At 37.8% G+C, this 26,107-nt stretch overlaps 1 protein-coding gene across 12 annotated transcripts in view; it reads right to left on the reverse strand.

Annotated features, from left to right (window-relative positions):
• Positions 1-25,818, reverse strand: part of fmnl2a (formin-like 2a) — a 132,824-nt gene extending 107,006 nt beyond the window's left edge. For all 12 annotated transcript variants that reach the window (XR_012385110.1, XM_005167947.6, XM_068223538.2 and 9 more), the window contains exon 1: positions 25,437-25,818. Coding sequence is in view for 11 of the 12 variants with exons in the window: in XM_005167947.6 (XP_005168004.1) it covers positions 25,437-25,550 (114 nt within the window). In the remaining variant the exon portion in view is untranslated. The remainder of the gene's footprint in view (positions 1-25,436) is intronic.
• Positions 25,819-26,107: the final 289 nt, after the last annotated feature.

A 26,107-nucleotide genomic window follows, 5' to 3' on the forward strand; every position in this document is an offset into this window, starting at 1 on the left:
ACGAGACAAAAAGCCGTTTACTCGCACGCGCCAGTCAGAATCGGCAGGCTAGCGCAGAAGCTCCATTGTAATATGAGCATTTATTTTACCCCAGTATATTCAAAGACATTGCGGGGGAAAATGTCATCTAATGCAGTGCTTCTTGTACAATTTGAGACCCACTTCATATCGAATATCACTCAGCTAGTGGAGATCGCTGATATTCAAAGAAAACAGACCTTAAACGCGCCGATTTTTGCATTGGCAAACAGTTTGCTAGAATCGCTTGACCCAGATTACTGGCAAATTAAAAGTCTCATTAGCATGCTTCGGCATGTACCCTATTGTCATGTCCGCGGTGATAAAACGGTTGGGGACCACTGTGTTAGGGCATATTAACAGATGAGATAATTGTGTATAAAAAAACAAAATCAAACATGGAGAGTCTCAAAAACCCTCTTGACGAACTACTTTCTTCCACGTTGGATTCAAATCATTAAACAGCTGAGCAAGCATCTTTTAAACTGTAGGTCTGTAGTGTCTGCTTTTTGCTGGCTGTGTGTGGGTGGAGTAATACACAAAGGGTAAAGAGGCTGTACGGATGCTGATATTACTTCAATATATCACGGCTATCAGCCAATCAGATTCGAGAACCAGACAGAACTGTTGTATAAAAAATTTAGCTTTATTGTAATTATATATCACAGAGTTATCATATCGGTGTCCGTCAAATAGTCCATATTGTCGCATCCCTAATTAATAATATTCATTTAGTAGTTGTGTTATGTACTCTTTTTAAACTTTTTTTTAATCTTATCTGTTGATAATATAGTAAGAGACTCTACAAGTTGGCTTCGTCCCCAAATCTTACCTATAAATCAGCTGACCAACAAGCTTAATTTTATATCAAATCAATTGTTTTATTTATTTTTTTTTATTTGCTTGTTTATTTTACAGGGACAATACACTTGACATTGTTATACAAAGATAACCGATGTTGTGTACATAGGGCATATAGTATAAAGCTAATTTGCAGCCCTCGTCCCTGGTTAGGCTTTACATTATATATATATATATATTAAAAAAAATAATAATAATAATAATGATAATAATAATAATAATAATAATAATAATAATAATAATAAAGAAAACTGGCAAGAATAAAACACAATACAGCAAACATGTACAACGTGTGTTAAACAACACATTATGTGTTCTAATACTGTCAAAATAAAAGTCCCTGACTGAAGAAAACGTTTTAAATGGCATCCCAGAGTGGGAAGAATGTCACTTCCAAACAAAATACAGTAAAATATATATGAACACATGATATAAACATTGGGGGATAACAGATATGTGGACACTGTCCTCAAATGACATGAACTTTTTTTTTTTAGAGACTGTGTCTCTAAAAATCAAGTTATTCTTCAACAGTGGTTTTCTCTTGTTTCTTTTCTCCTTACTTGTTGAGTAATTAAGTGCTCTGGTGCTTTTGTACAGTCAGAATAACATCTGGATTCACAAACACATCTCCTGGCCAAAGTGAACAACACCCACATACACTTCCACGCCATCTGCGCACAGAGCTCAGGCCGCGCTGGAGTTTCGCGCAGCTGTCACCTTGGCCGCTGCCGAGATCCTGAAAGCTCCCATAATGCACTGCATGACAATGATGAGGGCAGAGAGCCCAGCAAGCCAGTCTGAGCAGTCACTGTTCACTGATGAAGATGCCAAAGCAACCTGTGACTCCATCTCCATGTGCTCCAAACAGACACGCAGACTAAAACTGACACAATACATTAGACAAAAGAGCCAATCGACAATGAGTGGCACTATGAGTTAATCAGTACACAGATACTCGTCACAAATGCTGATTGTGAAGCTATAAAAGCGGGTGAATTGGGCTGTTAGGTTTTATGGAGGTCTTTGTATTTGCTGCTTGCTATCGAAGAGTGTGATTTTACAGTTCTTCTGTAACGCTCCTGAAACAGTTCTATCGGGATTACTAGAAACCTTAAAGGCTGTGACATGCCAAACTGACAGCAAAGGACATGTGCTGATAAAAGTAGACTGTGATGACAGGGACAAAAAGTTGTTCCTCAACATACTGCAAAAACTACAGTCAACCAGCAGTGCTGGGAGTATAGGCCCGTGCAGACCGGGACCTTTTCACAAGTACTTTTCGCCAATGTTTAACGCCTCGTGGCTAAACAAAAGGTGCCAATGTTATCATCCACATCATCACGCAAAATGCCAGGCTTAAACAGAGTATATACAGGAATCAGAGAGTGAAATAAAATGCCTTTTAAGAACTTTTTAAAGACTATTTCCATACATTTTAAGGCACCGTTTACACTAGTGCGTTTTAGTTTTAAAACAGCATTTTAGATCAAAAACGATCCGCGTCCACACTAGTGTTTTACCTAGCGTTTCTGAACATATCTCCGTCCACACTACGCCACCAAAAACGTATATCACGTGACCATCCGCGCACTCTGAGCATGCGCGTTCTAATATAAACAGAAAGCATGCGTCCTGCTCGGCATTTGTTTATTGTTAGTCAACAAACGCCAGTTGAACAATAAACGCAATGACAAAGAAAGCAAGAGAGGTATTTTTGTGGACAGATGAAGAGGTCGAGTTGTTACTAAACATAACAACTGAATAACTGCACAATGGCGCCTAAAACAGACAATAGTGCAAACAACGCTCCCATTTCTGTGCCCATGTTGTTGTTTACAGTGAAGGCTGGTCTGCTATCTTCCGGTAGCGTTAAAGCCATGTGTTACAGTCATGTGATAGAGGCTTGACGAATAAGGGAAGGATACGCAATGACACAAAAGCCCCAATCAGGTAGCAAATCTCAGCAGCCCCACCTCCGTTTTCAGATGTCTCCGTTTTCCCTCATCCACACTGAGACGGAGAAGCAGCGTTTTAGATGGAAAACAGTCTCTCCAGCATTTCCAAAACACTCCGTTTTCAGCGCTCGAAAACTCCGGCGTAGTGTGGACAGATTGCGTAACCATAGCAAAACTTATGCGTTTTCAAACTAAACGCATTAGTGTAAACAGGGCCTAAGACTCCTTTAAGAGTTCTTAAAGTACTAAGCCGAAGGAAAATGAATGAATGAAGTTGTTATGATCAGATCTCTTTGTGGAGCACTGACAAATAAGAAATCTCACTGAATAATTATAACAGCAAAATTATGGGAATTGTAGTTCGACTTCTGTGGCTATTTTTGTGAAATTAACTTAAAAATAGTGTGATGCCTTACATTTCAGGGCCAGTAATATTGTAATAAAATTAGTTACATTCAAATTAGGCATGTCAAAATTAAATGTTTCTTCGGTGCACCGCGATGCAGACGCAGACAATTCGGTATCGGTTCAGTAATAATCATAACCGGTTATTATGTACTGACGTCATTTATCTCATATGCGCTCTTTCGCGAGGGAGGCAAGCGCAGGTATTTACAACACTCCAGGAGCCAACGCAGAAACTGTGCACAATTTCACTGCATGTGTGTTTTCTGGACAGTTTTTCCCTGACACTTACAGCAGAAGCCCCTATTTCTCTGCGATTGAGGAAATGAAAGGGAACTCCATTTTATCTCTCTCTCTCTCTCTTTCTCACTGTGGCCCAGTTCACCTGCTGGCATGACTTTTCCTCTCGGCTGCTGGCATGATTTTTCCTCCCCTTTCTTTTCCTCTCGGCTGTTACAACGATACTTCTGGATATAGATCTGCATTCCTGAGGCTGTACCTGTGCATTGTCGCGGGACCCAACCAGATTTAACCGGGAATAAATTTCCGAATAAAGCGCAGGAGCGGTCGGTAACGCTGGTGTAATTTTAACACGAGTGGGCGGTCTCACAATATCGCTCCCGAGTGAGCGCGTGCGCATGTGTTTGTTTGTTTGTTGCTGTCTATGTTTGTGTATGTGTGTGAATAAAAGACAGTGTGGTGCTGTGTGTCTATGTGTGTGTTTGTGTTTACACAGACAGCTTGTTATAGCCTCCCCACACAATACAACACTGTGTATGGAAAGCATCGTCAATGCACCGTGATGCACCGAGATATCGAATTGAACCGAATCGATGGCATGATAACCGAACCGAACCGTGAGACCAGTGTAGGTTCACACCTCTAATTCACATGACAGTTACTAGTGATTTAAAGAGTAATGGATTCCATTTTGGAAGTAACCTGCCTGGCTCTGTCAACCAGTTTGGGTGTTCTGCCCCTGAATGAGAAGAACTGTGAGATTTATTTCTTTTACTCTTTACTACACTGCAATTTATGTCCAATGACTGATGTTCTCTCTCAAGACAACTCCAACAGACAGTCATTCAACTTGCTTAATTGCCCAAAAAGCCAATAAATGACTTCAACTTGTGCCAAATTTGCTAGACACAACACAAAAAACCTAGCTGGCACAGACAACCCAACATTGGCAGAGTCGAAAAAGTGTGTAAGGGAAAACGTCCATCTTAACACATTTGCTCTCTATTGTTGTTTTCATGCAATGTCTGCTTCACTAACCTGGACAGCCAATCAGAGTTCTCTCTTTCTCTGAAAAATAATGCGTAGCATTTGATGATATCTTAACTTAAGAGGAGTACCAAAACAAGAAATTGTCTGCAGTACAACCAACCCGGGCTCATTGTGGAAACGTAGCCCCGCGGGCCGCGAGATACATCCTGGGAGGTACGTATTCGAGCGTTTTTTGTTTTCGCAGATCCGTGAGAGGCTGCTGTGCGCGCTTTTTCGCGTCATGGGCGCCTCTCTGGATCGCGTGCCGTTCGCGCCCGTGCCGTTCTCGCGCGAAAAGCCGCCGGATCGGCCGACTCGGCCGCCCTCCTCTTCCTCCTCCTCCTCCTCCTTCCCTAAACCCGAGCGATGGTTCGCAAAAGCCGTCCAGCAAAAAAAAAAAAAAACGCTAAAGCCCTCGTCTTCAATTTCGACCGCGTTTTCGGATCCCTCAGCGTTCTCGCCCTTATTTTTCGGATTCTGTTTTTTTTCTTACCGGATTCCCAGAATCGCTGTTCCCCGGACTAGATCCCAGTCGTCGTCACCGCGGCCGGCTCCTCCTCCTCCTCCGGGGCCTCCGCTCTGCCGACGCAACGCTGTGAGCTAAGCGGACAAACTGGTTGCATCGGGAAAGCCCTCCACTCGAAGGCGAGCCGTCGGCCGGCAAGCGCAAAGAGGAGGGGCGGAGCGCCGCCACACAGCCCCGCAGCGTTCACTCGAAAAAAACTAAACGCGTCCGTACGTACCTCCACGTAATCCACGTACCGCCACGTAAATCGCGGTCTCCAGAAACGTCCGCGGGGCTACGTTTCCAGAATGAGCTTGGGTTGAATACAACTCTGGCTATTAAATCCGGGCTTACTTTAAAATAGGGTAAACGAATGTTGGTACTATGCTTTACATAGTAGAGGGGAAAAAAAATACTATGGAAGCCAATGGATACCAGTGCCAACATTCTTCAAACTATCTTCTTCTGTGTTCAACAGAAGAAGATACTATTTTAAAAAGCCTTTGAAAAAGTAAAGGGTGAGATCTTTCATTATCTGACTTTTTTTTTTTCTCTCAGGCTTATACGGTGTCTAGGCCTTAATGATACACTTGGGCTCTCTTTAAAACCCCCTCTGAGTCGACTAAAAAGTGACCAGACTGCAAAAGAACTTGTTTCACTTTCATATAAGCTGCTTTTGGACTTTAAACTCGAATCTAATTTGAGTCCCAGCCAACTTTCCATCACACTAGACTCGAAACAGTTACAGGTTGACTGTTTATTACAATAAATGATTACAATATCAAATGTTTTCCTCCTTTTTTATGCTTTTTAAATAAATTCTTAAACATTTTTAAGAGAACCATCCTTTTAATATCATCATCAGCATCAACACGAAATAAGCAGTCATGCTAGATTATAAAGTCCTGGTGTCAGAATTACACCTGCTTTTCCCTCCAGCTACAGTTAATATTCTTGTCTGCTACAGCTAATTAGCTCAGAGAACAGCCTGCCAGAAAGGCCTCAAAGACCCTAAACGACCCTGTGGGACCACGGATGGATGGATGGATGGATGGATGGATGGATGGATGGATGGATGGATGGATGGATGGACAGAAAAGAGGAGTGAAAGGTACTGTAGGCTCGTGCCAGGCTCTATTCTGACTAAATAAAATGTGCGTATGTGTGTGTGCGTGTGTGTCTGGCTGCTGCTCAGAACCACAGCTGTTTTCAAGCGTCTGCTGAAGGGTGAGCAGCCATTGTTGATTTACATTCATTAAGAGTCAGCAGGAAAACAGGCCTGTGACGATAATTATAATCATACATGCAACAACACAGACAAACATTATATAATTGAACATATATATAATGACTATGTAATTATTATATATATATATATATATATATATATATATATATATATATATATATATATATATATATATTCCGTCATTGACAAATTTTTTCCAGCAGTGACGGAAAAATCGGAAGGTGATCCGTTATTTTGACGATAAGGAAAAACGCTAAACACATGCGGGCATTTCTTCTTTCTTTTTGCCAACACAACACACATTCCGCAACTCATTACTGGGAAACATGCACTCTCCCATTCACACACATTCATACACTACAGAAATGCCGGGACTCAAACCAGCGACCTTCCTGCTGTGAGGTAACAGTGCAAACCACTGAGCCACCATGCTAAAAGTCAGATGTAGTAGTATAGTAAATAAAACTAACCAAATAAACCACAGTTTTACTTAACGCAGTGCAAAATATGGATAAAATACGTCTGCTTGGATAAAAGCGTCTGCTAAATGACTTAATGTAAATGTCTAAATGTAAAAGCCAAAGCAATGATGAAATCATCAAAGGTAATTCGGTATGAAAATATATAGATCAGTTACAATTAGGTACAATAATGACATCAGCACTGTCTGTTTAGGTGCCTTCACACTTTATACATTAATATATTATAAATAATAATATGTATACAGTCTGCAAAGGTAATTAACTAGGGTGGATAGCCAGAATATTAACACAGTTCTGCTGTTTAATTACCAAAATATTGTCTGATTCAAGCATGACTTACATTCGCTACATCACATATATTATACTATTATGGCATAATTATGAGTTACATCACATGTATTACACTATTATGACATAATTATGAGTTGCTATTATGACATAATTATTAGTTACATCACATGTATTACACTATTATGACATAATTATGAGTTACATCACATATATTAGACTATTATGACATAATTATGAGTTACTATTATGACATAATTATGAGTTACATCACATGTATTACACTATTATGACATAATTATGAGTTACTATTATGACATAATTATGAGTTACATCACATGTATTACACTATTATGACATAATTATGAGTTACTATTATGACATGATTATGAGTTACATCACATGTATTACACTATTATGACATAATTATGAGTTAAATCACATATATTACACTATTATGACATAATTATGAGTTAAATCACATATATTACACTATTATGACATAATTATGAGTTACTATTATGACATAATTATGAGTTACATCACATGTATTACACTATTATGACATAATTATGAGTTACATCACATGTATTACACTATTATGACATAATTATGAGTTACATCACATGTATTACACTATTATGACATAATTATGAGTTACTATTATGACAAAATTATGAGTTACATCACATGTATTACACTATTATGACATAATTATGAGTTACATCACATGTATTACACTATTATGACATAATTATGAGTTACATCACATGTATTACACTATTATGACATGATTATGAGTTACATCACATGTATTACACTATTATGACATAATTATGAGTTACTATTATGACATAATTATGAGTTACATCACATGTATTACACTATTATGACATAATTATGAGTTACAGTACATCACATGTATTACACTATTATGACATAATTATGAGTTACATCACATGTATTACACTATTATGACATAATTATGAGTTACTATTATGACATAATTATGAGTTACATCACATGTATTACACTATTATGACATAATTATGAGTTACTAGTATGACATAATTATGAGTTACATCACATGTATTACACTATTATGACATAATTATGAGTTACAGTACATCACATGTATTACACTATTATGACATAATTATGAGTTACAGTACATCTCATATATTACACTATTATGACATAATTATGAGTTCACTATGATGTGATGCTGATCGTTGACAGCTTCTGTTGTTTTAGTGTCAGTGTTTACTCTTAACACTCACTGTACATGTGTTCCCTGTCTCCATTGTTGCTCAACAGCATGTTGGCCAAATAATGGCCTTACTTTAACAATGAACAATTGACAGTTTCAAAACGCAGTAAGCACATTAAAATAAACAATGGAGAGTTTTAGTCTTAGACAAAAGTCAGCAGGCTACACTTTATGTCACTGTACTAAATAAATATATAACATTACAGTAGGCGGGCTTTACAGGAGACAGGACTAGTTGCCACATGAAGAAAATCTCACAGATTATTAGTCAAATATCCACTAGTGTGTTCATGAATATCTGCCAGTCCTGAAGATTGGATTTTCGAAAGTATTACAGCGCTTTGTAAATGTTTATTATTACCATTTTTGCTACAGTTTGATAGAGAGCTTGGACCCAGAAACCACTTCGCCTGCCGTCACACTTAACAAGCAGATGGTGATTCGTTTTCACCAAAGGTGAGAGTTGGTTGCGCTCAAGCCCGTCAAAGGAGAATCGTCTTCAAGGGGGCGGAGCATGTCAGATATTAGACAGCATTTGATTGGTAGACCAAACTGCAAGTTTTAAATGTTTATATCTTCTAAATGTGAGTTTTGTCACTGTTTTGGAGCACACTAGAGCAGGGGTTCTCAACTGGTTTGGCCATGGGACCCACATTTTACATGGACCCAAATTTTTAGGACTATAATATTATTTTAGGAATTATACTTAATTTGTATTTATTTGTTAACATAAACAAGAAGTGACAGATACATCATAAGAAAATCACCAAGACTTGCAATTAAACACTGTTTTATTGCTGTCATTTAACTAAATGTATCAAATTATAGAAATATTACAAAGTAAAAAAAACAAATACTGTTAATAATAAACTGTTAATAAAACATGTTTTCTGGTTTCTAAATGTTGTTTTAATTTAGAAGGTTTCATGCTCTCTTAGGAGAGCACCTCACCAAATATGACACTGAGGCTTTAAGACTTTTTTTGTCATCAATGTATACATCCATACTTTACATATTCATGGTCGTATTTGCACTTTGACATATTTGTTGCAATAATTAAATGAAATTTCACATGTCAAACTGTAGGGTTGTCGCGCACGCATTTCAAAATAAAAGTCCGGCATAAGCAAAATAAGTAAAAAATGTAACTTTTTTTTTTTTTTTTTTTGATCACAAACTCACAAGCAAAAGCAAATATCATGATATTGTCATATTTGTAACTCAGAGAATGCAAACCTGCTTCCATTGTGAAGTTTCTTTGTTCATTAGAATAATTGTCTCTATTTTTAACCAGAGCCTAATTCTCTGAGGGGATTCTGTACAGCCCTATATAGGGGGGAAATCACCCCTTCTTTACAGGAAAAACATCCTCTGTGTTTAATTCACAGCATCTGGCTAACAAAAGCACGCCGACTGATCCTTTAATACCAGGCTCAAGACTCGGCTCACTCTGTGTGGCCTGTACACCACTCGAAAAAAAGGGCCTTCCTTTCTCTTCAGATGATTAAACACCAAGACAATCAAACTGAGAGATCCTTTTTTTTTGCATCAAGCACAATCAACGTTAAATGACCGGAAACCATTATACATAGACCATCACAAAGCACCATAGATATCTCAGTTCTTTACCCTAAACAAAATTAAGATTAACTTAACAGAAACAAAAGGCTACAGAAACCTCAAAATTGTGTTCAGGTTTGCTAAAGTATGCAGTCGATAATATTTTTGAGCTTTATGGAAGTTCAAACATTACCAATCAAATTCTTTCATGAGAAAGTTACATGCTGTACACTGCAAAAAAATGCAGGGTTCCACACAACTCCGCACAAAATGATTAAGTTAACAAATTTGGGTGGATTAAACCAAAACAATGAAGTTGTCCCAAACAAACCTCATGTTATATTATTAGTCACAACAACAATATTAAAGTCTTAATTTCAAGAGTCCACACTTAGATATTGCTTGACTACCCAGGAGAGAACCCCGAGCTTGGAGATAGAGGTCAATAAGCATTAAGAGGGATATGAGATCAGGTAGTTCTCGATTACTTCCCAAGAGTAGACCACTAACTGCGCCAGTTTGTACATAGTAGGTGCTTGTGACTAACTATTGTTGTATGCTTTTTGAGTGTGGGAGGAAACCGGAGTACCCGGGGAATACCCACGTGAACAAGGGGAGAACATGCAAACTCTGCACAGTGAGTGTCGGCTGGTTCGACTAGTGTTTGAACCAACGGCCCCCCTGCTGTAAGGCAACAGTGCCAGCCAGTGAGTCACCATGTCGCCCGAACTTAGAATTGAGGAGGAGGGAGAAGGGATTGATGGGGGGGGGGATGTGGGGGTTTCCAAAACGAAGATGAGGAATGAAGTTTAGACTGGATATTTAAATTAAATTTGGAAGGATCCGATTGGCTATTTAGTGATTAGTGATAGGGATCAGCTGTAGTCAATCCTTTTACGTGCTTCCCTTGAAATGACTTTGTGAAAATTCACTTAAATCCACTCCAGTTTTCATTTTTATTCCAAAGCTTCTAGTTGATCATTTGGAAAAGTGTCAGAAGGTCGATTTTTTTGATGAATCATATGTTGAACTGCATCCCAATCATCACAAATACTGCAGAAGACCTACTGGAACCCACATGGTCATAACATTCTCACAGAAATCAGTCAAGTTTGGTGAAGGAAAAATCATGGTTTGGGCTTACATTCAGTATAGGGCGTGTGAGAGATCTGCAGAGTGGATGGCAACATCAACAGCCTGAGGTATCAAGACGTTTGTGCTGCCCCATTACGTTAGGATAGCGCTCCTTCTCATACTTTAGCCTCCACATTAAAGTTTCTGACAGCAAAGAAGGTTAAGGTGCTTAAGGATTGGCCAGCTCAGTCCCCAGACATGAACATTATTGAGGATATCTGGGGTAAGATGGAGGAGGAGGCATTAAAGATGAATCCAAAGAGTCTTGATGAACTCTGGAAGTCCTGCAATAACGCTTTCTTTGTCAGTGCACAGATGTATGGATGCAGTCCTCTAAGCTCATGGGGGTCATACACAATATGCAGCATGACTTTATATTCTATACTGTACATTATTTCTCTTCAGTGACAAGACTTTTGTCTAAGCAAAGTCAGACTTTACTGTCCTAATGAAATAAATATGAATCAAGGCACGATCATACTTTGTTTTGGTAAAATAAGCGTAATCTAGAGGCTTTCACCTTTCATATAAGCCACTTCTGATACCAAATGATCAACTACAAATCAAGTTATTATTTGTTGTTCCTACAACTTGAATATGTGACAATAATTTTGTCAGGATTTTATCTATATTAAATTAATTGTCCATTTGTGTATTTATTTTTAATTTGACTTGTTTTGTACTGCCTTTATTAAATATAATCGTATTACATCTCATTCGCACCGCCAGATTCCTTTAAGAGGCAGTTCTGCAAAGAGGGTGTTACCACATTTCCACTGAGGGACTAATGGAAAAACTACTGCATTTTTACAGATATAAGTCACCCTTCTACAGCTCAACGAGAAAGTAGAGACGGTAATCCAACACTTGAGTCATATTAGAGATATTGGTGGTCTAGATTTTTCCGGCTGATACAGTAGAAATCTAATGTCTAAGTTTACAACGGTAGATTTAGGGACTCATTGCATAATGTGGGTGCGAGATGAGGTAAACACCACGATTCACTTATAAACAGAGCCATCTGTGTGTGGATTTAGTCGAGCTCTTGAGGTCATTTTAAAGGGTGAGAGAGAATGTCAACAATAGCAATCTTTTCAGACTTATTTTTTGCTTCACACAGCAAGCAAGTATGTCCCAAATCTGATTTTACGCCCACATGTGACTCAGATTTGTTTTGTTTTGATGGTGTGAACAGCAAAAACTGCATACAATCCATGTTTTCCATTCTGATTTGTGCCGCTGGTATTAAATCTGATAGATCAGTGGCCTGATTCATAAAATTTGAGTAGAAACCTTCAAATAATTTAATGTACATCAGAATAGATTGAACATATTAATTAATTATACTAATTATGGCATGGATTATTGCTCATATGATGATTTAAAGTGGTTCAATTAAGTCGATACATACTGTAAGTTAGATATGTTTACGTAGAGTTTACTGATTTTTATAGATCACAATTTCTGCGTGGGAAGTGGTGTACGCAGATTTCCGCTTCTATTGTTTTGCATGTGCCGTGAGGAGACCCCAGATGTTTTGCAATGGGGCTGCAGTATGAACAGTTATGTCGAATTTCATACAACATGTCATTTTTGATTGACGTGTCATTATTCCAGCCTGATCTCATGAGGAAATGGAAGTATTTTACGTGTTGGCAGTTAAGTGGCTAATTCGTATGAATTCGTATGAGTTCAATCGTATGAAAATGTATGATTTTAAAAATGAGGCGTGGCACTTAACCCTACTGTCATTGGATGATGAGCAAATCGTACTAAATTGTACGAATTAGATTGTACGAATTCATACGAATTAGCTACTTAATCAAAAAGTTACGAATTGCCGTGAGATTGCGTTGATTATTCGGCACTGGTGCATGTTACAAACTTCATCTTATAACAAGCATTGTCATTAGCTGTTAAATTCAAATCTGCTTTCCTGCATTGGCTGGCGCTTAGTCAGAGAAAGACGTGCGTAAACGAGTGTTTGTGGAAACAGCAATAATCGTCTTTTTAAACATGCTTTATTCACACCATATAGACATTTTGTAACTATAGAGCCAGATAAGTCTAAAAAATAATACATTTAAAAATTATAATTCATACATTCACAATACAATTCAAACTTAAAAACGCGATTCAAAAATACATTAATCCAATACAGAAAATCTAATAGTGTGTGCTTCTCTCAAAATATTTTTTTCCAATTTTGGCATCACTTTAAATTGACCTCTGCATCGACTTTCACCTTTTTCTTCCTCCTCTCTCAGATTCTGTATTCTCTTTTTAGGTAAAGAAAGGTCTGAATTGCTTTAAAGATCTCTATATTAACAATGTGTTTGCAAATTTTTCTAAATTATCATCATTATTTAATCTGTTTCCCTCCCACTTATTTCGTTATTTTCAGATTGGAAGATTGGCGATCAATGTAAACTTTCACCATGTAACCTTAGTCATATGTTTGTATTTTGTCCCAAGTTGCAAAATGATTGGATTACTTTCTTTAAAGGCTCAAAGGTTTGGTCTTCTTTTTAAAACTTGAGAAATGTATATACAATGTCAGAAGTTGGGGAGAACAGTTTTTTGAAAAATGGCAACAATTTATTGCATTATTTAATCACTTAAAACCTGTGGATTGAGTGAAGGTATATGTGTATGTATGTTTGTATATGATATGTTATTATTTTTTCTCTGTATTTGTTTTATTTATTATTATTGTGTTTATTTTATTTATTAATTTACTTATTTATTCGCAGATGTTGATTGTTTTATTTGGGGATTGTTTTGTGGGTTGTTATAAAATGTAAAATGCTATTTGCAAGAATAAAACTTCCATGACAAAAAAAAAAAAAAAATACACAAATCCTATTCATAAATTCTACACACGATTAAAAAAAAACCTAGATCAAAGTCGCAAACTTAAAACACGATTAAAAAAGTACATAAATCCTATTTATAAATTCAAAACACGATTAAAAAAAAACCTAGATCAAAGTCGCAAACTTAAAACACGATTAAAAAAGTACATAAATCCTATTCAGAAATTCAAAACACAATTAAAAAATACACAAATCCAATTTGTAAATTCAAAACAGAACTCAAAAATACACAAATCTAATTCATTTGGTGAAAATATTTATGATTTTTACTTGTTTTGAATTGTGATTTGAATTAACAAAGTTGGATGTTGTAAATGTGTCTATGAATTTTATTTTGTTAATGAGCAATTCCGTGCAAATGTCAACCTTGCCATAAAAAAAAATTACGTTTTTACCAAAATACGGAAACAGTTTCTGGATTTTTTGTGTAAGCAAGTATTTTACAGTACTTTAAAAATACTCAAAAATGCATCTGTCAATGTTTTCAAACTATTATATTTGATTTACCAAAGTCACACAAATGGTAATTTCACATCCGTCACATCCATAACGGAGAGATGTCACATCCATAACAACACTTTTTCCTCAGAAATGTAAAAATATTAAATAAAATAAAACCAATCATTTTTGTTTTATCATTTTGATTAGCGTTATTTATTTTGGGTTGTTTAGTTTAATTCACAGAATTTTTACAAAGTATGTTGTATATTGTAAACTCGCAGACTTTTTTGTCACATCCATAACGCATGCTTATTTTCCTCATTTAAAGTACAAAACATGTTTACAGATTGATATTTTTATGCTCCCATAACTCTGTGGCTAGTTGCTCTGGAAAATATAATTACATTTTTCAATATAATGTTAACATATACTTTCTGTCAATTTATGTGTTGAGTTTTTACTGCAAATGTCACATCCATAACGCTGGAATTGCTCTAATGTTTTATTTTTGAAACTGATCTGGCTCCATAGTAACTACTGTGGAACGTTTACCCTACGTGCATTATTTTTTGACCTTACCGGGTCATTCATGTCCTTGATCAATTTACACCCTTACTAAAAAGAAGTATACTTTACAGTCTATGTTGATAGATTCCACAAATGGCCATGAGACTTTGTTGATACAACCAATTTATGTTCAGACACAAATTTTCCCCTTTTTTGTGTTCCTCAATATGACTTATAACCTATTGTATTTTAATAGCCTTTTTTTTTCGTGTTCATTAATACGAATTTTAAACTATTGTATTTTTTTGTGTGTTCCTCAAAACAATGTTTGTGTCAAAAAGCTATTGTGTTTCCATTCCATTGGCAATAGCTTTCATATCTCCTGACTGATAAACACACACTTTTAGAAATATTTTGGACCCCACACTTACCCTAAACCAAACCACTTATACATAAAGTAAAATGATGGCAAATAAATTTAGTCACGCGTATTCATTGCAAAAACTGCCCATAAAATCAGCACAAACAAATAGTGATGTATTCCAAATCCCCTAAAGCCAAACAATGTATTTCCGAAGTCCTGAATGATTTGACATGATTGGTCCTGAGACAAGAGCGAGCCAATAGAATTTGAAAACTGACGTGAAGCAATTTTTCGGATGCAATATTTGAATCTGCCACAGAGCTAAGGATCAAAACTGTACAGCAGACAGAGAGATTAAATCCACTCCTGTCAGAATTAAATTGTTCTCAGAAGACTCAGAAGTGTCAATAAAACCGTTGGAAAGTCAGTGGAAGTTAAGATTGCCCTTTTTGACTCATATCATGACGTACAGTACATCCAATTAACTAGCTGAAAAAAAGTAGGACAAAGTATGATTTTGTCCTTTGGGTAACAATTAATAATAATAATAACAATTCCTTACATTTATATAGCGCCTTTCTAAACACTCAAAGTGCTTTACACAAGGAGAGGGGTGGGGGGTGGAATCTCCTCATTCATCACCAGTGTACAGCATCCACCTAGATCAGGGGTCTCAAACTCAATTTACATGGAGGCCGCAGGAGGCAAAGTCTGGGTGAGGCTGGGCCGCATAAGGGATTTCACAAAAAAAGTCCTCAAATGTCATTATTAACAGTTTTAATTATTTCTTATGAACATGAAGTGTCCTGAACATTAATAGAACATTGAGTGAAGATTATGAACAGTTCTTCTGAACATGGCATCTTTTGCCTACTTCTTGCTGCCAGAGACTTGACAGCGCTTCTTCTCACAAATCTGAACCACATTTGTCTTTAGAGCGGAAGCAGTTTAGACCCTCAGTATGGCTTGAAGATGATCATCATTAAGTCTAGACCTGTACTTTGACTTATTGAAGTCCTAGGGAAAAAAGTGGGGGAACTCACTCAAAACTTCCATTCCCTCACCTAAAAAAAGGCGTATATATGTATAAATAAAACACCCCCACCCCACTCCAGTCACATCAGTCTGTACCAGTCTGTATCTACCTATAATATCAACACAATCTCAGGCACGTGCACACATAGGGCTCAACCTGTGCAGAGCACATGCCCTTTTTAGTCTTGCATAGAAAGTGCCCTTCCAAAATGATCAAAAGTGCCCCCGCGACGCGACACACCCTCGGTCCCGCCCTTCAGTAGGCGCGCGATAACACCGCTCTTGAGTACGCGCGCGACAACACAGCTGATCAGAACGCGCATGACAACGCGCATTGAGTGACAAGCTCGCTGTGTACGGATAGAATCAGCGGAGCGGGGAGCGCTCTCTCTCCCCGCTCCGCTGACTCTGTCAGTGTACGAGGTCGGCGCGGGCCACAAAATATTGCACTGAGGGCCGCAAATGGCCCGCGGGCCTCGAGTTTGAGACCCCTGACCTAGATGATGCCACGGCAGCCATATTGCACCAGACCGCACACAACTGATTGGTGGAGAGGAGCGAGGTGATGAAGCTAATTACATTATGGGGATGATTAGGAGGCCATGATGGACAGAGGTCAGTGGGCCAGGATGCCAAGGTTAAACCCCTACTCTTTTTTGAAGGACATCCTGGGATTTTTAACAACCACAGAGAGGCAGGACTACAGTTTAACATCTTATAAGACAGCGCTTGCAGTATAGAGTCCTCCTTATTATACTGGGGCGTTAGGACCCACACACACAGGTTGAAGGGCCCCCTGTTGGCCTCACTAACACCACTTCCGGCAGCAACCAGGACTGACCGGGCACAGCCCTGCTTAGCTTCAGTGGGCGACCATGTGAGAGTTGCATTTGCGGGAGACTCCCAGAACTTCCGCGAGACTTGGCATGTCTGTATTGACCTCCCGCCCTACTCATAGTTCTCTCTTCATATAGCCGTATGCCTATTACATATTTAAACGCTGTGATATAGCCGGGCTCGGATTGTATCTCTTTCTCACTACAATCGATCCGCTCCAGAGTTCGTTTCAATCGAGACCACCTCAGTCAAGCGATCTTGGGCCGATTGTTTTGGCGCGGATCCAAGCGCCATTGCTGGATTCACATATGCCAAACGAACCACGCTAACTTGGCAAACGAGACAGGTTCCTAAACAAAAGTCTAGGTGTGAAAGCACCCTAAGTTTTTTTTACTTGGATATCTAAACACATGCTAAAAAACAAAATGAGTATGACATGCCTTACGAAAGAGTGATTTTATAGATGGTTCACATTTTTCTGTGTACATGTATAGATCAAAGGACATATATTTCCAGCGTTTATAAACCTTGTTTTGCCTTCAGATCGCTTAAAATAAGTTTTAAAATCACTCTGAAAAAAGTAATCACAAATTTTAGCAGCGCTTTTTAAAAGCAGTTGTTATGGTTGCCTGGTGAAGAGATCCATCCTCTTTAGGCTAGATCGTCTCATTTCAAAACGCTCAGTTCAGCCTGTGTGGACTTTGAAGGACTCACCTTTGAAGTCTGCATCCTTGGGAGGATGCAACCTCTGAGATGAACACCTTATGATTGGGTTTTTATAAAATAATGAAGTGCACAGATAAATTGTTTCCAAGAGGCAGTGGCGCAGTGGGTAGCACGTTCGCCTCACAGCAAGAAGGTCGCTGGTTCGATCCTCTGCTCAGTTGGCGTTTCTGTGTGGAGTTTGCATGTTCTCCCTGCGTTCGTGTGGGTTTCCTTTGGGTACTCCGGTTTCCCTCACAGTCCAAAGACAGGTACAGGTGAATTGGGTAGGCTAAATTGTCCGTAGTGTATGAGTGTGTGTGAATGTTTCCCAGAGATGGGTTGCGGCTCATTCCGCTGTGGCGACCCCAGATTAATAAAGGGACTAACCTGACAAGAAAATGAATGAATTAACTTTAAAATTTGATTGGAATTTGAAAGTATACTTTCTTGTTTTTTTTAGAAGTATCCAATAGCCCATGAATAATCTTTTTTACAAGAAACTTGAAATCTGTTACTTGCCACATTTAAAACAACATGGTGAACAGGTATGCAAAACAAATTCAAATCTGGGCCAAAATCATATTTGAGCACTAAGCCTCTCAGCGTGAACATAAGTAAGCTTCTATGACTTCAAGCGCAATTCTTGTCTTCTAATAGAAGGCTTCTTCTGTTGTTTCTCAGATTAATTACTCAAGCGATATACTTGCATTACGAGACACATTCCTCTTCAAAGCCATAGTGAAACCCGTCTTCAGAAACGGTGAAGAGCAGCGTGCTATTGCTATAGTAACCACACTAACGTTTACGCCTGCTCTGGGAGACGTTACTCAAACACAAACATGGCTGTGACTAGATATTACCTTTTAAAACAAAGACATCCACACTCCAGCTGAATCTCTCCCAGGCGGAACCAAGCTTCATTATTACAAAAAAAAGGTCCCACTTTATATTAAGTGGCCTTAACTACTATGTACTTGTATCAAAAAATAAATACAATGTACTTACTGTGTTTATAATGTATTTGAGGACACTTGTGGTGCTCTTGGGTTGGGATAGAGGTTGGGTTATGGACAGGTTTGGTGGTATGGGTAGGTTTAAGGGTGGGTTCAGGTGTAAGGGATGGTCAGCAGTGTATTTACAAATGTAATTACAGAAGTTATTTACAGGTGTAGTTACATACAGGTATTTATTCAAGCATAAGTACATATTAAATACATGTATTTACACAATAAGTACATTGTAACAAACTATTAATTCTTGTGTAAGTACATATTAGTTAAGGCCACTTAATATAAAGTGGGACCAAAAAAAATAAAGATACAAGGAAAAGGCCATCAATAAACAGCAAATCACAGACTAAACCCAGTATATTTAATAAATATGTGTTACTATGACTGGAATCGAGGAATTAAGAGCAGCGTTTATGTACTTTAGCCTCTCCCAGTGTAACCTGCTAGTAAATTTGCAACACGCTTTTGTATAATTGAAGTCAGATATTATTTGTCCCACTAGATCTGTGAATCAGGGCTCTTACATGGCACTGCTTTAAAGGGATAGTTCCCCCACAAATAAAAATTCTGTCATTGTTTACTCTGCCTTCAACACTGTTTGTATTTCTTTTTGCTGAACCAACACATTCTCTCTCGACTCCTTACATATTGACACTTGTCACTGTTTGACACTCAGGGTACCCCTCCGGAGTCATTTTACGACACGCTGTAATAATAGCTTATGGTTATTGTTTTTTTTTTAGTAAACAGTCAAGACCAGTCAGACCTAGAACAACACTTAACCATTTGTCAACATAAAACACAGGAAATACTAGGCAGATACAACTACAGTCACAATTTATTCAAAAGATATGAAAAATCCAACTCATTTTGCCTCGAAATTGATGCAATCGCTGCGCCCAATTTGCCGTACAGCTCAGGAGTCGCCAGTGATACATTCAAATATTGCTGCTGGACAGGAAACTTATGTCAAACTTTGACTGTCAAATGCTATTGGCTCCCTCTTTGTTTTGTGACCGATTGTTTCAAATGCTATTGTCTTGTAACTGATCACATCGATTGCTAATGACTCCCTCTGTCTCTGATGACCGATGGTGTCAAATGCTATCATATTAACCAATGTGAAACAGCAAACAGAGCACAGTACTGAGTTATGCGTCATGCAGCAAGAATAAAGAGGTATTCTCAGCAGACATTGTTCAAAAAGACACTCCTTTTACTGTATTTTATTGTATTGTAGTAATATTAGATGGTATTGTTGGGTAAAGGAGATCCACTTGTGCCACTTTGTCATACAATCTAGTTATAAGAATGCATATTAATATATGCAGAAATACAGAAGTGTAAATCATAGGCCAACATTTTCTAGTGCCAACGTAAAACAGCCTGAAGGGTATATTTGAGATTGTGTCTAATAACAAGAAGATAATGTCATGGTTTTACATGCTAAAATATACTACTAAAGGCTTTATGTATGGTATCTCGGTGAAAAGTGTCCTGTCAGAGACTTCCCATATAGCGATGATGTCTTTTTTCTTGGAAGCCTGAGGTTGAGGCATTAGGAACACTTTAGGGGTGTAATCATAGCTTCGAGTGGTATTTACTGCTATTAAAGCCCTGGTGTGTGCCAACCCACAGATGCTTGCAGTAGCTCCCTTACTGAGCGAGAAAGACGTCTTCAACCATCGGCTTATGCTTGAGTGCTGCCATCATCCACATGACATTCTGAGAGGAAAGTCTGATGTTTAGCTGCCCGGATGATCTTTTAGATTGTTTTATAACTATCCCATGGGTAAAGTGGTTGGAAGAAAGATCAAGCTCCTATAATGGAATATAAAAACCATAAAAAATGAGGAAAAATAAATAAATAAATAACATGATTATGTTTAATATGATTTTGACCAATAGTTTTAGTCTTATTTGGTTTTATTACTCACATACTAAAATACCCCTGATGTACGTGTACGTAACACCTTAATTAAAATCTTTCAGATCACATCACTAACATTTTTAACATTATTTAGTGCCTGGACAGAAAAAAAAATATGGTTATCATTCATAAAGGCTGATTTATACTTCTGCGTCAACGCATAGCCCTTCGCCGTGGCCGTCGGCGTGGCTGACGTGCACCTCTCAAAAATTGTAACTACACGTCGCAACGACGCGTAGCGCAAGCTCTGTGATTGGTCGGCTTGGTAGCGCTGACGAGTCTGGGCGGGACCGAGAGCCGCGCGAATGGCACGAGCGATTGTTTACAAGTGTGGAGTCCCGTGAAGGAGCTCCGGATGGAAAGTTTTGTTTTGTGTTTACCTCATTGCACGTCCGCCGGTTCCTGCCTCAAAATGAGCGAGTTTGAGTCACTTGTACAACCAGGAAGTGTTCAGGAAACGCAAAACAGAAGCGAAAAAACTCGACACAGAGGAACATTTACACATCACTGCCAACTAGCGTTTCGGAAGTGTTAATGCAGACCAACAGAGACAGCGCGCAGAAGTATAAATGCACAGCCGCGCGCGTTGCCTGCGCCGTGAGTTACGCCGGTCACTTGACGCAGAAGTAAAAACCAGGCTTAAAGGAGCGTTAAGCCTGATTTATACTTCTGCGTCAAGTGACCGGCGTAACCCACGGCGCAGGCAACGCGCGTTGCATTTATACTTCTGCGCGCTGTCTCTGTTGGTCTGCATTAACACTTCTGAAACGCTAGTGGGCAGTGATGTGTAAATGTTCCTCTGTGTCGAGTTTCTTCGCGGCTTTTTTGCTTTTTCTGAACACTTCCGGGATGTACAAGTGGCTTATACTCGCTCATTTTGAGGCAGGAACCGGCGGACGTGCAACAACTTTACCTATGAGGTAAACACAAAACAAAACTTTCCATCCGGAGCTCCTTCACGGGACTCCAAACTTGTAAACAATCGATCGCGCCATTCGCGCGGCTCTCGGTCCCACCCAGACTCGTCAGCGCTACCAAGCCGACCAATCACAGAGCTTACGCTACGCGCCGTTGCGACGTGTAGTTACATTTTTTAAATGGTGCACGTCAGCGACGCCGAAAGCCACGGCGAAGGGCTATGCGTCAGCGCCGTACCATACGCCGGCGTTTGACGCAGAAGTATAAATCAGCCTTTAGAGATCATGACAATAGCACGCTCTCTGTGTGTGTGTGTGTGTGATGTGTGAGCATGAAAGGCAGGTGATCTTGAAACACAGATTAGGAATAAGAGCTTCCAATCTGCTCCAGCCAGACAGTGACGTCAGACGTGACAAACCGGGACTCATCAGGCCATGACTCGATGCAATTTCTACACCGAGAACACTGTGACTACTATTAAACAACCACAAATAAAAACAGCAAGTTAGAGACTCCCAAAGCAACAACAAACGAACACGCAGCGTTTGCTCCTTAAGGGTATTGAATGGATTCTACTGCTGAAATAACCACAGCCTGAGGGTCTGTGAAAGAAAGAGACTCAACCAACTCCGTTTCCTTAGGGACAACCACATTTTGCTTTCCTTGAAGAAACCTCCAGTTCTCTCTGAACAGTCTGCATGAGTGTGTGTTAATTGAAAGGGTTGGTCTAGTGTTAGTGAAGCATTAGGTCTGACCTACATTTATATGTCCTCATAAATCCAGGCCTTGCAGACGGCCACATCTTTCTACCGGCACACACACACACTTCAGGTAGCTGCATACTAATCTATTACATTCCTAACATTCTTCCTTCAAAGGACTGGAGATTCCAGCTTCATTACATCATTTCCTGCATCATGTTCAGCTCATCGTGAAGGACTGGATATGGAATGTATGAAAATAGTGGTTCAACCAAACAAATTTACACTTTTTTTTTGTTGCCGTTTGTTTAATTTAAAATGAGCTTAATCAAGTCAATTCAGGAGATCTGTTGGGAAACTTTTTTATGTTCAATCCACTTGAGTTTGTTACGGTAACTTAAATGATTTGTGTTGGGACGATGTGACTGAATTGCGTGGAACAACTTAAAGTGTACAGTGGTTATATTAAAAAGGAACTTGATACATAACAACATGCTTATCTGTTATCTAGAAATCTTTGGTTTAACTGGGTGATTTTCCCCAAGACAGAAAAAAAAAAACAATCAACTATCTTGGAACTGTTTAACACCAAAAACTTTCATAAAATTTTAGATATAAAGTTTAGAAAAAGGGTAAATAATAGAAGTAACATTGTTTACTTTAACTAAAGGGGTAATTCACCTAATACTGAAGGTTTGGTCATCATTTGCTCATTCCTCTCTTGTCAAAAACCTGTTTGAGTTGATATTTTCTGTTAAACACAAAAGAACATATTTTGAAAAATCTTAGAAACCTAAAACCATTAACTTGCATGGTATTTCTACTGTGGACGTCAATGGTTAACAGTTTCTAAATGTCTTCAAAACATCTTCTTTTGAGTCCAGCAGACAAAAGCAAGTTAATAGTGAGAATGTTTTCATTTTTTTGGGGGGTGAACCATCCCTTTAAGTGATCAGATACAAATAAATATATGAAATCAACATAATCTATAACATAAGAGCTATTTTGAATGTAAAGTGATAGAATGTAGCTACAACAGTCATGCCGAGTTAACAGAATTGCAGCAGATAATAAAATGTCAACGTAAACATATATTTAAAAGGTTCCATATAAGTATGGAGATCCATATCCACATAAAAGATCAATACCTATGTAAAAGGGACTACTGCCAAGTGTAGCATAGGATAGGATAGAATCACAGCAAAAGTAACATACCGCTAAAGTATTCAACAAAACGAGTATTCAAAACCTTTTGAATGTGAATAAGTAAAAAACAACAACTACAAACTACAATAGAATAGAATAGAATAGAATAGAATAGAATAGAATAGAATAGAATAGAATAGAATAGAATAGAATAGAATAGAAACAAATCAAATCCATGTATGCAATTTTGGACAAACTAGAATAGAATCACGACAAAAGTAGTGCTAAAAGTAACACTAAAGTATTCAAGAAAACTAATTCACATTACCAACTTTTGAATGTAAATAAACAAAACAAACAAATAAATAAAAACAACTAGAATAGATAGAAAAAACAGAATAGTACAATCAAAGCAAATGTAACACCAATAGTAGCACTAAAGTACATCAACAAAACAAATCAATAGCTTACTTTGAATGTAAATAAAATATATATACAAACTACAACAGAACATGATAAAATAAATAACAACTACAAACTAGAACAGAATAGAATAGAATAGAATAGAATAGAATAGAATAGAATAGAATAGAATAGAATAGAACCAAATAAAAGCATCAGTAACACCAAAGTACATCAACAAAACAAATCAATATAGCCCACGTTTGGATATAAATAAATAAAAAAACAACTACAAACTACAATAGAATAATAAAATAGAATGGAACTGAATAGCATTGAATAAAATTGAACAGTAACACTAAAGTATTCAACAAAACGAATCAATATGACCAACTTTTGATTGTAAATAAATAAAAAAGAAAGTTTTGATAGAATAGAACAGAATAGAATAACAGCAAAAGTAATGCTAACAGTAACACTGAAGTAGCCTACGTCAACAAACCAAACCCCCCTAAACTACAACAGAACATAATAGAATAAAACAGAATAGAATTACAGCTAATGTACATCAACACTTTAAATCCAGAGAGCCAAATATTAGATGTAAATAAATAAAAAAGAAAACTACAAACCAGAATAGAATGTAATACAATACAATCACAGCAAAAGTAACAGAAACAGTAACACTAAAGTACGTCAACAAAACAAATCCATACAAGTTAGCCCACTTTTGGATGCGCTTTTATAATATAGATTGTGTCAAAGCAGCTTCACATTGAAGATCATAGTAATATATATATATATATATATATATATATATATATACAGTAGCCCACTCTTGTATATAAATAAAAAACAACAACTACAAACCACAATTGAATAGAAGCAAAAGTAATGCTAACAGTAACACTAAAGTATTCAACAAAACTAATCAAAATAACCAACTTTTGATTGTAAATAAATAAAAAGTTAGAATGAATAACAGCAAAAGTAATGCTAACAATAGTACTGAAGTAACATTATGTCAACAAACCAAATCTATAACTTAGCCCACTTTTGAATGTGAATAAAAAATATATTTCTATTAAAATAATCAGAATAGAATAGAACTGAATAACAGCAAAGGTAACTATCAGTAACACCAGTACAGCAAAAAATATCCATATAGCCCACGTTTGCATATAAATAAAAAAACAACTAAAAACTACTATAGAATAGAAGCAAAAGTAATGCTAACAGTAGCACTAAAGTATTCAACAAAACTAATCAATATAACCAACTTTTTGATTGTAAATAAATAAAAAGTTAGAATGAATAACAGCAGAAGTAACGCTAACAATAACACAAAAGTAACGATACATCAACCAACTAGATTCGCATATAACCCACTTTTGAATGTAAATAAAATATATTTCCATTAGAATAGAATAGAATAGAATAGAATAGAATAGAATAGAATAGAAGCGCAACCAAGAAAAAACACAAACTGAAAGAGGACATTTCTTTCAGGTAAGTTAGTTTGGGGGTGACCATCGCAAAAAAAACTGCAGAACTAAGTTACAGACCAGAACGAGCGCAAATCTCTCCTCCAGCTCCGCTGGCTCGGGCATGGGCAGTTTGAGGGGCATGTGGTGTCCTCTGGGGTCAGTGTGTTGGTTCATACTCCCCGCGTTCCCCATCTCTCTGTCTCTCCTCCGAAAAATTACAATCACACTTTTAATCTGCGGGTTCGTCCTGCGTGTACTCCGATATCCGTTCCCACTGCGCCTGACCGACTTTATCTGAGCTTGAACACTTCATGGAGGTTAGGAGCAGGGGTCCACCACGCGCAGCTGCATTATAACTTCTTAAAAGCAGCAGGAGCGCATATAACGTGCCCTATTCGCATGTTGCTCAATGTCCGCACCACTCCCAGTGAGCCGCTCTGTTCTTCATGATTCAAGTCCCTGAAACGCACTTCTGCGGACAACTACAGCCGCTGTCGCTACAACTCCGCCCCTCGAGAGGGTTTAGCCAATGGCGCTACAGCAAGGGCTTTGCAGTTTGGTGGGCGCAGCTGATTGACTGGTGGCAAGCGCGCATAACATTTAATATCATTCCCATGACTTTTTTTCTGCTTATGTTTTGTTTTTAGAGATCAACAATTCAGTTTAAAAATATAAAATATAATTAGATATTTATATTAAGTAAAGGTAAAATATAATTATTGATGTCAAGATTTTTACTAATATTTAAT

This window comes from Danio rerio, chromosome 9 (assembly GCF_049306965.1).
Source record: "Danio rerio strain Tuebingen ecotype United States chromosome 9, GRCz12tu, whole genome shotgun sequence".
Lineage (NCBI taxonomy): Eukaryota > Metazoa > Chordata > Actinopteri > Cypriniformes > Danionidae > Danio > Danio rerio.